This window comes from Boleophthalmus pectinirostris, unplaced genomic scaffold (assembly GCF_026225935.1).
Source record: "Boleophthalmus pectinirostris isolate CB_2022bp ecotype Guang Dong unplaced genomic scaffold, ASM2622593v1 HiC_scaffold_5, whole genome shotgun sequence".
NCBI classification, from domain to species: Eukaryota; Metazoa; Chordata; class Actinopteri; order Gobiiformes; family Gobiidae; genus Boleophthalmus; species Boleophthalmus pectinirostris.
This window is the reverse complement of record NW_026571404.1, coordinates 10,814,188-10,829,718: the sequence shown is the minus strand read 5'-3', so window position 1 is coordinate 10,829,718 and position 15,531 is coordinate 10,814,188. Positions and strand designations below refer to the sequence as shown.

Here is a 15,531-nt window from a genome sequence, read left to right as displayed (position 1 = left end):
AGAGAGAAGCGTCGGGACATCTCTCCTGCAGCCCAGTGACACCCGGCCATGGTGCAGATCCATGCGCCCTGCCGGAGGAGAACCGCTCAGCCCGTGTACCGCCCCCTGCTGGCGAAACACAGACACTGACACAAGACAAAGAGGGTTTATTTAGACAAGATAGTGCAATGCAAAGGATAGTGCTTACAGGCTACAACAGGGGTCTCCAACCTTCTCGAAAGCAACAAGGAGCTCTCCACCCTCTTCCAAGTACTTCCAAGGGACTAAATTATACATATTGTGCCAAATAATTAAAATTTTATGAATGAAATGCCTAATATCTTTATAAACGTATCATTTTGGTGCCTAACTTTGCACACTAATAAATATATAATGTTTTATAAGCATGTAACTGTGCCCCATGTAAAGATTCACATAGAAAATTTCTTGCAACTGCCAAAATTACTAGTTCTTTGGCATTTTCGTTTTGTAAAGGTAGTTGAACAAGGTTTATCAGATAGTCTACAAGTAAATTGGAATGATTGATATTTATTTTTATTTTATTTTTTGGGGATTATATTTGTGATTAGCAATGTAAAATAACTGCAAAAATAATTGTAAAAATAACTATCTGTTGATTACTGCATGATAATGCAATTTATCATTTACCATTTATGTGAACTTATGTAATCTGAATAAATTTATCGTTATCATATCAATGTGTAATAGATGCTTGATTTCCATTCATAGATTTTGGCCTAGAAATAAACAAACAAAAAACAAAAGAAGCGAAATTTACTGTTTTCTACCTAACAACCGAGCTCCAGCTGGTGTTGCCTAAAACGAGACTTAAAACCAAAGGGCCTTCTCTGTTGTCGGGTCTAAGCTCTGAAAAGCTAAAGACAAGCCCAAAATGTCATAAAATACCAAATCCATTCATAAATATGCGTGAATTAATTAATTTATGTGTGTATTTGCTTTATTTATTTATTGTTTCCTCAAGCGTTTATGCGTTCGTAATTTGAGCTCCTATCTTGTCTCTTTCACACTCTTTGATTCGTTTGACCAATCACAGTGAGCTGTCGTGTCCCAGTCCCTGACGGCGAGACACGAGGTCCAAAAAGCAGAAATCGTCCACTTGTAGTTCAATAACACAACTCTCTCCTGATCAGGTAAGATAACATTGTTTTAATACTTTTTTTTTTTTTTTTTTTTACGGTATTTATTCTAACATTTCAGTCTGCCTCCACGCTGTAAACTAGACACGCTGACGCACGGACTGAATCACGACACTAGTCAAGATTTGAGTAAACAAAATGGTTTAAACAAGCTTGAGGCTAAATTTACCCAGTTATTCTTGTTTAATTAGTAATATTTGCATTGCGTCGTTATTTCTTGTTTATGTTACAGGATCAAAACAACCTGTCAATAGACTTATGTTGATATCTGTAACGATTTATTGCCATGCATGCACAAAGCAATAATTTGGCTAAAGATGAGAGGTAAAATACAGAAAAACGGTGTCTAAAAATAAGCCCTAAATCTCCCAAATGCTCCCAAACATTGAATATAAGTGTGTATTAAATCTTAACTGGTGTTCAGATAGAAATTTATTGGCTGTTAAAGTCTTAATTCATTTGCAGAAATGATTATTCTGATAATAACGAACATATGACAACAATTATGCTGCAAAAAAAAAAAAAGTTTGTGTCTAATTTATCCACATTTGCACAATTCTTGAACCTCCTTCTCAACTAAGACATTTTCTGACACAGTTTATCTTATCTCTGGAGAATTGGGATGATATTATTAAATTCCTTGATGACTTAATAACTTTGATTTTGTCGCTGTCTTTTTTTTTTTTTTTTTACAGTATGAGGAGGTCTTTTCCGCTGTCCGGGGGGCTCTGGGTGGTCCTGTGCTGTTTCCTGTTGACCGTTCACGCTCACGGGGATCATCATGAGCAGAAGCAGGGCGAAGCGGCTGGGGAGAGTGCAGGCCACGTCCCCACTCACGGCCGATTCGATAAAAACATGGTTCAGGATCAAGAGTGAGTAACCAGTGATAGTGATAGTGAAATCAAGCCTTATGTAAACAAACGAGTGAACTTTATAACACACTGACATATCAAAGTGACAGTGAGATCTTCTGCTAGTTTAACAGTCGACATTAAAATATTAATTTGTTATGAACCTGTAATTTTATTTAATCAATTCAGGAACACTGTCTCTTAAGTTAGTTTTGCATCTCAGAATGAAAATCTACAAATTTCAGAACTAAATCACACTCAAACTTAAACCAAAGAAGAAAGAAGATTGAACCAAATTATTACCCTGCTGTATTTTTCTACTATATTCCATTTTACAGGCGCTTGTCTTCATGGTTTTTTGCCACTGTATGGTAATAAATGTTTCGATCTTACATTTATTCCAAATGTTTTAAGATAAGATATGCCTTTATTAGTCCCACAGTGGGGAAATTCCAGTGTTGCAACGTGCAATTCAAGAACAGCAGGAGAAAGGTAACATGCAATAAAACAGATAATAAATAATGGCTTAAAAATTATTTAAAAATGGACTTAAAAATAATTTCACATAGATAGTTGAATGGCACATGTTCAGTGTTAACAGTGTTTGTTGTACAGTCTGACAGCTGCGGGAAGGAAAGACCTGTGAAACCTCTCCTTCACACAGTTTTTAGCTCTTAAACCTTGAAAAACATGTATTCCTATTGTGAGCAGACTCGCCTCTCCACGGATCTGACCTGTAACTTGGCTTCAGGTTGTGATCTGCTGGTTTTCATGAAGAGAAATACATTTAAAGGCAAACTGAGGAACATTCTGGGCAAAGTATAACATCATGGAGACAAATTTAACTTCTTGAGTTCTTTTAAAAACAATGCAGTAAAGTGTATTTACCTTTTTGACATGTTTCGGCTGCTGCATCTTCAACTCTGTCCCCGGTGTTGGTGGTGACGTGTCGTATATCAGCTGTTGTTACTTCCTGTCGGCGTGGTCAGCCTGATGGACCTGGCAGTTTCGCTCAGACTGACCACGCCTCCCGTCGCCCGGTGTTCTCTGGAGGAGGGTGTCCCAGGTGTGTGAAAGGAGGAACGCTCCATCATCACTGTTAATTCTGTCCGTGCCTCGTTTCCCTCCCTCATCCAACGTTTGAACTTGTTGTTTTCCGATCCAATGACCCGAGCCCCGTCCCAATCCTTAATGCGGTTATATAAAACGCAACGTCATATACGAAATCCAATGTAAATCATGCGATAAATCATACATAGCGGAAACTGGCCGGGCATTTCACATTCAGGACACCAAAGGAATGCGAAAAGGAAACGTCAAGGAGACTCACCAGAACACAAAAAGACAAAGCAGAACAGGAAAACCTAAAATCCGCCAAATCAGACCACTGTAAAAGAATAAACACATCATGGTTTGGGACGGGGCTCGGGTCATTGGATCGGAAAACAACAAGTTCAAACGCTGGATCAGGGAGGCCATTGAAATCAGGAAACGAGGCACGGACAGCATTAACCAGGATGATGGCACGTTTCTCCTTTCACACACCTGGGACGCCCTCCTCCAGAGAACATCGGGCGACGGGAGGCGTGGTCAGTCTGAGCGACCACGCCTACAGGAAGTAACAACAGCTGATATACGACACATCACCACGAACACCGAGGACAGTTCTGAAGATGACAACAACAGCAGCCGAAACATGTCAACAAGGTAAATACACTCTACTGTATTGTCTTCAAAAAAAAATAAAAAAATACGAGAAGAAGTTACACAGGACACAACAAGAAGTTAAAGTACATAAGAAGACAAAATGAACATCTTTGGATCATGGAGACAAGCAGGTGGTAGACGCCTCAACAGAAAATATACATACCGGTAATCATAGAAATAGTTTTACTTATGGCCTTTACTTGGTCATTAACACATTTATTAGAGCACAATAATTATGGCTGTAATACTAAAAGAAACGATAGGTGTGATATGTTTGAGAAAATATTTAGACTTTAGACTTTCAAATACAGAAAAACAGTGTCTAAAAACATGCTCTAAATCTCCCAGACGCTCCCAAACATTGAATATAAGTTTGTATTAAATCTTGGGTTCAGGTAGAAATGTATTGGTTTAAAAGTCTGAATTCACACAGCAAAAACTGGAGGGTTAAAATTTTAGGGTAAAATATTTCAGAGTTGTTTTTAACACCAAAACTGTTATTTTAATTATTTGAAAGTTAAATGGGGGTTTGAGTTGGGGTTATTTGTCAGAGTTGATGTGGTTGAGGTTAATTCAACTTCCTCTAGTGTTAATTCAACTTCTCTTAGTGTTAATTCAACTTCTCTTAGTGTTAATTCAACTTCCCTTAGTGTTAATTCAACTTCTAGTGTCTAGTGTTAATTCAACTTCTCTTAGTGTTAATTCAACTTCTCTTAGTGTTAATTCAACTTCCCTTAGTGTTAATTCAACTTCCTTAGTGTTAATTCAACTTCCTCTAGTGTTAATTCAACTTCCCTTAGTGTTAATTCAACTTCCTCTAGTGTTAATTCAACTTCTCTTAGTGTTAATTCAACTTCTCTTAGTGTTAATTCAACTTCCTCTAGTGTTAATTCAACTTCTCTTAGTGTTAAATCAACTTCTCTAGTGTTAATTCAACGTCTCTTAGTGTTAATTTGGCTCCTCCCATTCACCACTTCAAACTCTTGTGAGAGAAGACCAGTTTGAACCAGTTTTGCACATAATTTCATCTTAAATTAACTAAAATGAATTAAAAATAAAATAAAACACCTGTGTGTTGTTTAGCTAAATCAGAATAACTCTACAAAGTGTTATCTGTTTGCTCTCAAAATGTTAAAATAACTCTGGATTTCGGGGTTAAAAAGGAACTTTGGTCCAGTGTTACTTCATCCTCCTACAATTATGCTGCAAAAAAATAAAGTGTGTGTCTAATTTATCCACATTTGTACAATACTTGAACATTTTCTGACACATTTTATCTTATCTCTGGAGAATTGGGATGATGACCTAATAAATTTGCCTGTTGTCTGTATGTCTGAGGAGATATTTAGGCTTTACGATCTTTTGTCTTTAGTCACATCATGGAGCATTTGGAGGGTGTGATCGACAAACCAGAGAAAGACATGACGCCTCAGGAGCTGCAGCTGCACTACTTTAAAATGCACGACTACGACGGGAACAACCTGCTGGACGGACTGGAGCTGGCCACGGCCATCACACACGTGCACAAAGAGGTACTGTGGACTTATACACCAATAATACTGCATTTTTTTTTACCACTTGGTACTTGGAACAGTGCCTGGTTTTCACTATTGGTACCTGAGTGTCTGTATTAATCTTTATATTCATGGGTTTCAGCCTGAGGTGGATGATATTGACTGTAGAAGTAGTTTATTTGGTCATTTTGCAGCACTACAAAACAAAACAAAACAAAACATAAACTACAACCCCATGGATCGTGACCAAAAGGGTTTAAGCTGAAGTAAAAGTACTTAAAATGCCCTATTAACCCTATTAAACAATGACAGAATTCCAAGAAAGAAAGAAAAGCGGCGTATGAACAGCAAGTTTTCATTTACAATTTCACTTATGACTTACTGCATATATAAGAGACAAAATAAAAAACAAACAAACAAACAAATTCATTCATTCCAGAGCTCTATATCTTTACATAATGCTTTATACTTTTTTTTTTTAAAGGCTTCTACAGTGTTATATTTTTCTTTTTAAAATCATCACTCAGATGTTTCCAAATACCCATCCCTCTAACAGAAATACAATCACTTTTTTTCTTAGTTCTTATCTTCAGTTTTTTAAAGATGCCTTTTTTTGGTTTTCGTTTATGGTCGTACAAAATAATAATAATGATAAAGAAGGCACAAAATTGATCATTCATGATCGTATCAAGATAAAAGATAATGAAAATTATGATAATATAATATAATTAATAGCTGTGGTTTACTTTTGAAGATAATGGATCTCGTCTTCTAGGTATTTCTGTAAGATTTGATTTTTATATTGTTTTTTGAAGTGCAAAGTTAGTACAAGCTTGTTGTTTTTGTTGTTTTTGCCAATATTATGATCACAACATTCAGATGATATTTTTTAAAAAGTATTAGTAATCTGCTTAAATGTGCTTGTAAATGTATTTGCTGAGGATCATGTATCACTCATACAGACCATAGAATTGACCACAAAAGTACAGAAATATCACGTTATACCCTTGTTTGGGATACATACGCAGCTTCTTTCGCAGTCAATTTGAATGATTTCATTTATAGACACTATTCTCCATATTCTAATTTTGCAGTGATTGTGATATTATGCATTTTTAGAACACCACAGTTTTTAAATTTTTTTGCTGTTTACTGTTGACTGAAACATATTCTAAACTTTTGATTCATGAAAGTGTGTTCACCTTTGGCAGATGTAACAGCTGAACACATTCATGGTTCGTTCTTTTTACAATAGAAATCAAATATTCTTCACAAAGTTCTTCCCAAGTTGCGTGTGACATGAAATAAAATCATAACAAAGCATATTGGACTGCCTTGGATCTCCTTTTTTCATCCAGTAAGTCATTTGCCCACTTGGGATCTCCGAAGAGCACCTGATCGCTTATTATTTACTTCAGCGGTGATCCAGCGAGCGCTCTAATTACCATTTACTTCTTCCCAAGTCTGTTGCAGAAGTTTTCATAAATGTGTGGCACTTGTAGGTTGTTTGTCTTTCACTCCTCTGTCCAGTTCATCCCAAACCAGCTCGATGGGGTTTAAGTTTCGACACTGTGCTGCTGGACACTTCATGTTTTCAAGTTTTACCATCTTGTTCTTTTTTCCTGAGGTAGTTTTGGCAGAGCTTGGGCTTGTATTTTGTTATTTTTTACCTTTTTTTTAACCTCTGTCTGTTCAGTTCTTCCCTTTGCACGACTTGAATTGCAATAAATAACTGGAAAAATGAGGGTGTTCTAAAACTTTTGTCTGGTAGTGTAGTTTCAGCTCCATTTTGAGGACATTTCACAATTCAACAGATATAAAGTTACTATAACAACAGGACCATTGTCACAGCAAATCGTTCAAATCAGGGAGGAAACCTTTGCCTGAAACCCAAGAATAAAACGACCAAACAGAAGATTTGTGGGTGTGACGAAAAATGATTGTGGTCCATAATAGCAAATTTATTTAGTTAAGATCAGTTTATTTTACTTTGAAATAAGAAAGGATGAAGTTTATACACAATGAACTCAAATCAATTATTATTTCTTTTCAGGAGAGAGGAGAGGACAGCGCGCCGATGAAGGAGGAAGACCTGATCACCCTCATCGACGACGTTCTCAAAGATGACGACAAAAACAACGACGGATACATCGACTACGCAGAGTTCGCCAAATCCCTCGAGTAAAGTCTGTGACCCCCTTGTGACACGGACTTATTTCAGCTCTAAGACTGTGAGCGCACACAAAACGTCACCAGGAACTAGAAACTTAAAACTAGAGGTGGCCGATATTTCATCTACAACAGTCAAACAATCAAACATTTCACACCAAGTACCACCTACGAAAATATTTAGCCTTCAAAGTCCCACAAGATCTAAAGCAGGTCTACAGCAGGACACTAAACTAGGGCAAAATCAGACCTAAAATGGGACTACGGAAGCTCTAAACAACCCAAAGAAGGATAAAAATATGAATAAAATTGAAACTAGAACTAAAATCGAACTGAAGGGAATTACGTGTACAACCTGAACTAGCACACACACCACAGTTTGAGAATTACCTAATGTTTTAAAGGTGCATTATGTAAGTTTTCTGCCTCCTGTCTCTGTGGAAATATTTTGTTTAGTGTGTTCCACAGTACGGCTTTAAACTTGCTCATTTGTGTTCAGCTACGGTGTTTTTATTGCTAGAAATGCATTGAATTTATGTTTATATTACCGTATTTTCCAAACTATAAGTCGCTCCAGCCAAAAAATGAGCGATGAAGAAGAAAAAAACATAAGTCACACTGGATTATAAATCGCACTTTTTGGGGAAATGTATTTTATAAAATCAGAGACCAGGAACCGACATTTCATCTTGAAAAGCAAGTTATAGAAATAACAATAGAACAGAGAACAACAGACTGTTAACGTCACATATGAACAGTTCTTCAGATAAACTATAACATAAACAACAGAACAGAACAGGTTTAACAAACTCTCCATCTCACTCCAAATCACTAAATCCATTGAATTCTTTATCCTCAGTGTCACTTCTGAGCAACTCCACGACCTCCAGAGGTAAACCAGAGAGCCGCTTCCTCTTCTGTGTAGCTGTCGTCAGACTCAGCATCAGTTCCAGTTAGAATTATTCCTGGCATTTCTGAATTCCCGACAGGATGGTTTTGGTTGTCACTGAAGTTCCAGGCTTTGTCGATCTATCCAGTGACTTCCAGGAAAATTTCAGTGAACCTGTCACAGGTTTCTCGCTCACTTCAAACTTTCTTTCTGCTGCTCGATTACCGTTTTCGGCTAAATATTTCACTACTTATAGCAGGACAGCGGCTTTTTCTACAGGAGACATGCGCAGTAGAGTGAAGTGACAGTGATACAGGAGTAATAGTGATAGTGACACACAAGACTAGAGCCTCTCGCGGCTGTCAGAGTGAAAATTTTAATATATAAGTCGCACTGGAGTATAAGTCACAGGAAACAACCAAACCATGAAAAAAAGTGCAACTTATAGTCCAAAAAATACGGTAATTATTTCTATAGAGACTGGCAGAAAAGTTACACTGAGCACCTTTTAATATACTGACAAAAACAAATATTGATGAACTATATTTTTGCAATCCTTCAGAAACGTGCCGGTAGATGTCTTTTGTTTTTGAATTTTAAGTATTGCACTCAATTTGAATGAACTGTGAAATTAAGCATAAACTTGTTTGGATAATTTAACTGTTATGTTTCTTTTCTGCTCATTTTTTATCTTTCCTTTTACTACTTTTTGAAGATATTTAATGGCACTGGCATTTTTGGTCTGGTGGATTGCAAAAATATCATTGCAGAGAGAGTATCGAGCTGTTCATTTTCTACTAGGAATTAAGAACTAGGTCTGAAAATGAAAGCAACTCTTTTAAATGGAGCCAAAATTATCCGTGTATCGTTCGTTCATTTGTTTTTCAGTATAAAACCAAAAGTCAGAAAACAAAAAAGCAACAGTTTTCTTCATTATTTGTCTCCAAATCCAAGATGAAAAAAACAGATCACGATTTGTTTTTTCAGTTTTCGATTTTTGTGTTTAAATGAAAAATGGAAAAAAACGATAACGTCCGTATCCCGTTTACGTGACTTAAACTGCGATGCCGGACTGAACCAGGACTGAACCAGGACTGAAACAGGACTAAACCAGGTCTAAACTGTTTTCAGTCCTGGTCTGATCCCAGTCTCGGCCCTGGTCCTGGTTTGGTCCCGGTTTCAGTCCCGGTCTGGTCTCGGTCTGGTCCTGGTCTTAATCCTGGTCTCAGTTCTGGTCTCAGTTCTGTTTGATCTCGGTCTAAGTCCTGGTCTCAGTCCTGGTCTAAGTTCTGGTTTGATTTCAGTCTAAGGACTAAACCCGATCTAATCCGTTTTCAGTCTTGGTCAGATCCCAGTCTAGTCCAGGTTTCAATCACTGTCTGGTCCTGATCTCAGTCCTGGTCTGGTCCCGGACCTGGTTTGGTCCTGGTTCAGTCTGGCATCGCAGTCACGGAAGTCACGTAAACGGGAAACGGCCGTTGTCCGTTTTTTTCCATTTTTCATTTAAACGCAAAATGGAAAACTGAAAAAACAAATCGTTATCTGTTTTTTCATTTTGGTTTTAGAGAGAAATAATGAAGAAAATAGTTGTTTTTTCATTTTCTTATTTTTGGTTTTATTTTGAAAAGCAAATGAACAAATGATACACGGATTCAGAATAATAGTACAGTTTAGCACATGTTGTTTCCTGCCAACAGTTCGTCAGGAGATTTTGGAGACCACGCACAAGACTGCCTCTTAGATTTATAGCTTTAATTTGTCAATGTTGTTTTTTTAATTGACCATTTTGACTTTTCATGTTCTGTAGTTTACAATAACAATCTGCCTTGTGTGCACTGATTTGCATAATGGTTTTGACACACTTCTGTCCAATTTCCTCTTTTATTCAATAGACCACAGATAATGAAGCTACTTAAGGTATACAGACTTTCAACTGGTTTTCAGATTCAACTGGTCCATTTTTATCGATATAAAAGAGACTCTGTCAAAGTTGAGGAGATCTACAGACCAGAATCAGCCCAGATCTACAGAATTATTAAAAATCTGAGCTCAGTTGTTGAACCAGCTTCATGGACCAAACGAGTGAGTGAGTTTTGTGTTTTGTGCGATGATGAGAGTGGATCTTTGTGGCCTTTAGTCTTTTACAGCAGAGTGTGTTGTTTTGTTTACACTGACAGATTCATGCAGCATTTCAGTCCGGCTCATATTCAAGATTAGAATCATTTCTGAGAGAATGTACATTTTGAACTTTTTACACTGTAAGATAAAGTTAGAACCCGTTTAGTCTTTTCTAGTGTGGTGAGCTACTGATGGTTTCCCTGATTAATCAAACTTTTGCCACATCCTGTTTGCAGAAAAGCACAGACCTGTGAAATGGTCTGCTAATATTCAAAATGTAATAGTTCTGTTAAAACAGCAGCTTATGTGCCTTTGTTGCCTCCATGTTTGTTTTGAATCATTTGGACCACGGAGCTGCTCTGTGATTGGTCCAGTCCATCGTTGGGTTTGATCCAAAACACAGGAGTGTGTGTGAAATATTTAACAGTGCAAATTGTCGCTCTCAAATCTTTTCACCATTCACCATGTGATGCTGTAGCTCTCATTTGACGTTTACATTTAGTAAAATCTGATTTGCTTTGAGTTTTCTATACAGATCTATGGCTCTTCAGAAGTTTGCTGCCTTTAGCACAGATACATTTCAGAATGTGAGCTCTGTGTCTAAATATTTCAACATTTCTAGTTGTTTCACGTCTCATCTGTTTGTGTGAAATGTGTTTATGCCTCAGTGTTGACTTGATTCATTCAGATGACTGAATGTACGTATTTAAAAGTGTAAAAACATCACAGACGCAACTGTGTTGTCTCTGTTATGTCAAATATATATTGCAAAATAAACTTTACAATTAATTGAGACATTTCTTTATTTCATTTTTTATGATTAATCTCTAAAAAAAATAGAAAATAATAAAATAATGAAACAAAATTAGGCAGTGATAGATGGCATTTTTTTCTGTAAATAAAAAATCTTTAAAATAATGTTTGAAAGAATTTCAGTAAATGTTTTCTATGAACCTAGGAAGACGAGATTAAAACTAATCAGTTGTGTAATATATGACTAACTACACATACTAAAGTGATTTTAGGACACGTAAACTACATTTAAATAAAATAAACAAAGTTCAGGCTCAGGGACCTCACTACAAACGACCATGTGAAACCTGCCTGTTCCCTTTAGCTCCAGTGGGGGGCAGTATCGAGCGACTGCACAGGCGTCAGGGAGAACACAGGAGGGGGCAGGTTGGTTCGGAGGGGCCCGTACCAGTCCTCGTGCTGCATCTGAGGGGGGTTCTGGTGCCCGCCCGTGGTACAGGGGTGTCTGGGGTACGGCCCGGGCTGGAGCATGGGGGGCAGGCGGGGCAGGTGTGGCAGCGGCTGGGGGTAAAACTGACGACTGATGCTCCCTGGTGGTAGAGACACGCCCCCCAGCAGAGCCCGGTGCCCCCCCAGCACAGAGAGCACCTTCTGGGACGCTCGCTCCTTCTTCCTCTGCTTGGCTCGTCTGTTCTGGAACCAAACCTGAGGCGGACGACAGACGAGGGGCTCTTATTCAAACATACAAGGAAACTGAGCTATCTGAGCGATCATAATAGAAGAATTAGGACCGTTGCCATGGCGATTAACAATTTTTTAACAAAATATAATGTCTTGAATAGGGAAGGTCTAAAAATTGTTGAATATAACAGGAAGCTGAAACCCAGGAATATGCCAGTAGATTTGTTTCAGACTTATATGTTGTGCGTACTTGTACACCTGTAGTTTTTGTGTGTTGTGCGTCTCTGTACATCTGTAGTTTCTGTCCTGACCTGTATGCGTGCCTCGTTGAGTTTCGTGGCTCGGGCCAGCTCCTCTCGGTGGTAAATGTCCGGATACTGGTTCATCCCAAAGGCCTCCTCCAGCTGCTGCAGTTGCCTGTGGCTGAAGGTGGTGCGGTGGCGTCTGCGGGACGGGGAGGGGTACGCTCTGCCCCTCCGACCATCACCGGGCAAAACAGGACTGCCATACAGGGGAGGCCTCCGACCAGCCTCTATGTCTGTGCACAAGACAGGAGAACAGAAAAAATATATATTTGTCGCCTTACTACACCTAAAATACACCCGGAAATCTACACAGTGCCTCTTTAATATATTTAGATCTATCTGTTGTTAATTTGTTTGACCTGAAGCTGATTTTGTGTTGCCAAATCCACAACTAAACAGACTTTTGTAGTCATTTCAGACCTGCAAACTTGTCTCTTTTTGGCCACAATCGCCTTTTTCTTGGTCAGTTGGCAGTTGGGTCATTCACGTGAATCGCATAGACCCTAGAGTTTTGGGGGTGTTTTTTAAATTCTGATTTAAATAGACTGGAATTATTTTTTAAGAAGAATAAACATTTACATGACTGCAGAATAAATTAATTTGACTTTAAAATCGGAATAAACCACCCACTTAATTCGGCTGTAAGTTTAATTCCGAATAAGTTTAATTCCAAATAATCATTAGGAATAAAGCGTTTACATTGTCTTTTTGAAGCGGAAGTATTTTTCATTTTGAATTAAATTATTTTTAATTGGAATTAAAGCTCTCATGTTACACCCCCATTTGCGACCGTCGGACACTGTCACCTTTTTTTCTCTGAGGAGTTTGCAGGTCTGTCATTTTCTTGTTCACCATTGTCTATGTGTTTGTTGTCTGCTGTTGTCAGTAACACTGCAATACAAAGGTAAAAGACCGTAACTCACCAGAATGTAAAACAAACCTTTTCATTTTTGTCAGTTCCAGCTTTGCACGACTCCTTATTTTTGGCTCATCATACAAAGGAAGAGAATAGGAACTGACAAATAAGGGTCAAAGAGCAATTTTGAGCTCAATATTGTTCACAATATTTATTCACATGATAAAGGAGGTCTCAAATACCCCCAAAAAGACATGAACTAATTTTTGACCCAACATGATGTTACGTCGTTCTGTTTTTGTAGGGCAGTACAGGCCAGTGCAGAAATCAACAGCTGCTGTTGACACTGCTCACTTTATCTTCCCAACATGTGTTTTGAGGACAGAGAAGGACAGCACAATCCAAAAACAGTCCCAAAAGTATTCCAAAAGAGGGATTACACGTCTGCGGAGTGCCCAGCCGGAGAATGGACACCCGAGATCTTCCAGATTTAGAGGAGAACAAACACTCGTGAGAAGCAGACACCAGAACCGACCAGGTTTAAACCAGATTACGGCACAAAGTCACTAATCTGCAGAGACGTCCACTCATCCAGCTCATCAGATTAATGGAGAGGTGCTATCTAAACTCTTGTACAACTTTAATTTTCTTAATTTAAAGCGTGCAATTTCTTAATTACCACGTGCCAACAAATCAAAACTATTAGAGTAACATTCTATAACAATCTTTTTAAATTTGTTTCCCCTTTTGAAATATGTATTTGCTAAGTTTGTTTTGAAATGGCAGCTGTAAATTTAGGTTTCTTTCCTTATGTCAGCTCAAAAATGGGAGCATCCAGGTCAACCACGTCATTTTAGCTCTAAAAATATATTAAAACAAAAGCATGTTGCGTTGAAAAACATGTCTCCTTACATCCAGACTGCTTTAGTTTTTTATTGCTTTTTAAAAGTTGCAATTTCATAACAATAACCTACACAGAAAACTTATTGTATGTTATTGGTGATACGTTTTTACAATACCAAATACAAGCGCTGCTACCAAATAATCCGAATTTCATGTTATATACGACTGTGCAGGACCAATCATCAGTACTAAAATGAAGTGAAATAAAGTAACAAAATGATGTTGTATTTTGTGTTTATTTGTCTCTTACCTGCAGTGGAGCTGACTGTCGCCATCTCAGCGTACAACTCCGGGTTCCCCTGTGTCTCCTTCAGCTGGGACATGTCTGCTCCTCTGCTCCACACCTGCTTCTCTCAGGTACAGGACTCTCACCTGAGCACCCAGCACCCTCCTCACCCCCCACCCTCACACCTGACACCCCCTCCTCACCTCTGACCCACCCACACAAACCCCACAGTACTGGGATATCTCTGCTCCGGACCTGCTCCTCTCAGGTACAGGTACGGGACTCTCACCTGAGCACCCAGCACCCTCCTTATCCCCCCACCCTCACCCCCCACAATGACTCCTCACCCCCCAGCCTCACACCTCACCCCCTCCTCACCTCTGACCCACCCACACAAACCACACAGTACTGGAATATCTCTGCTCTAGACCATAGACTGTATAAAAAAGTGCACCCATAGCGTTCGGCTGCAGTCAAATGAAGCTCACCGAGGCTGGCCGTTATAGGACCAAATGTGGAGCAGAAGAATTGATGGATAAAATAGCGAAATAAAAACACCAGGATCATGTCTGTTGGGTTAAAACAAACATTTTAAGACCAAAACGGCAAGGCTCACTGCAGCAGTTACAGAGAAAGGAGTGACATTTTTGTACATAAAGTTAATTGTCGCCAGCGTCATGGAGCCAGAATCGCCCCCATGCTCACTTCCTATCAATCTCCATTCAGAAACTAGCACCATATAACCCTACACGCTACACAGCCTGAATTACCTTAAACTTATTTTGATTTTATGCTTGTCTTGCTGTTCAAAAGAAGAAAGAGATCCGCACTGCAGTTCTTTGAAGCTCCCAAATTTTTTTTTTCAGTGACACCACAATGCGATGTTTCATGTCTAGTCTGAAACGTCACATTGTGGTGTCACTGAAATAAAGTTTTAGGTGCTTCAAACTATTGCAGTGTGGATCTTTTGCACAATTTTTGACTTTGGACCCAGCATGCAGTCGCAATTTTTGTTGAATGTGCATGTCTCTATCTACCATGAAACTCAGAATATTGATTCATTTAAAACTTAGTGTGTGGGTCCATTCATAAGTCTCACGATACAATATTGTCATGGTATGAACCTCACGGTACGATATTTATTGCAGTATTGTGGGAAAGCTCACGATATGGTGGGGAGGCTCACGATTAGGGATGTAACGATATCAAAATCTCGGTACAACATTTTTGCGATATTTTGTGGAGACTAAACAGCTAAAACTGTTAATATGCTACTTTTTCCTCTTAAAATCCAAAGAACTAAGACTTAAAAGTGCTTAGAACTGTTATTTCTTCACGTCTACACTGAAACGGAGCAAAGGATCATGGTTTATGTAGTTCCCTATGTCTTTTTTTTAGCTAT

The 15,531-nt window shown here is 38.5% G+C and overlaps 2 protein-coding genes and 1 long non-coding RNA gene across 3 annotated transcripts in view; 2 read left to right on the top strand and 1 right to left on the bottom strand.

Annotated features, from left to right (window-relative positions):
• LOC129411529 (uncharacterized) overlaps positions 1-11,198 on the top strand; it is a 74,714-nt gene extending 63,516 nt beyond the window's left edge. The window contains exon 2 of the long non-coding RNA XR_008633338.1: positions 8,471-11,198. This is a non-coding gene — a long non-coding RNA (uncharacterized LOC129411529). The remainder of the gene's footprint in view (positions 1-8,470) is intronic.
• Positions 1,047-8,326, top strand: mcfd2 (multiple coagulation factor deficiency 2, ER cargo receptor complex subunit). Its single transcript, XM_020935743.2, has 4 exons — positions 1,047-1,151; positions 1,853-2,029; positions 5,088-5,247; positions 7,283-8,326. The coding sequence occupies exons 2-4, from the start codon at positions 1,854-1,856 to the stop codon at positions 7,412-7,414; spliced, it is 468 nt and encodes a 155-aa protein (XP_020791402.1). The 5' UTR covers positions 1,047-1,151; position 1,853; the 3' UTR covers positions 7,415-8,326.
• A 320-nt stretch (positions 11,199-11,518) lies between the features above and the next one.
• Positions 11,519-14,226, bottom strand: prop1 (PROP paired-like homeobox 1). The gene is made up of 3 exons (XM_020935854.1): positions 14,154-14,226; positions 12,151-12,377; positions 11,519-11,863 (listed from the first exon to the last, which is right to left on the bottom strand). The coding sequence occupies exons 1-3, from the start codon at positions 14,224-14,226 to the stop codon at positions 11,519-11,521; spliced, it is 645 nt and encodes a 214-aa protein (XP_020791513.1).
• Positions 14,227-15,531: the final 1,305 nt, after the last annotated feature.

Coding starts and splice junctions, on each gene's coding strand:
- mcfd2 (XM_020935743.2), top strand. CDS start 1,854: ATGAGGAGGTCTTTTCCGCTGTCCGGGGGGCTCTGGGTGGTCCTGTGC. Junction 2,030..5,087: donor AACATGGTTCAGGATCAAGA/GTGAGTAACCAG, acceptor TTTTGTCTTTAG/TCACATCATGGAGCATTTGG. Junction 5,248..7,282: donor TCACACACGTGCACAAAGAG/GTACTGTGGACT, acceptor ATTTCTTTTCAG/GAGAGAGGAGAGGACAGCGC.
- prop1 (XM_020935854.1), bottom strand. CDS start 14,226: ATGTCCCAGCTGAAGGAGACACAGGGGAACCCGGAGTTGTACGCTGAG. Junction 12,378..14,153: donor GACAGTCAGCTCCACTGCAG/GTAAGAGACAAA, acceptor TCTTGTGCACAG/ACATAGAGGCTGGTCGGAGG. Junction 11,864..12,150: donor TCAACGAGGCACGCATACAG/GTCAGGACAGAA, acceptor CGTCCGCCTCAG/GTTTGGTTCCAGAACAGACG.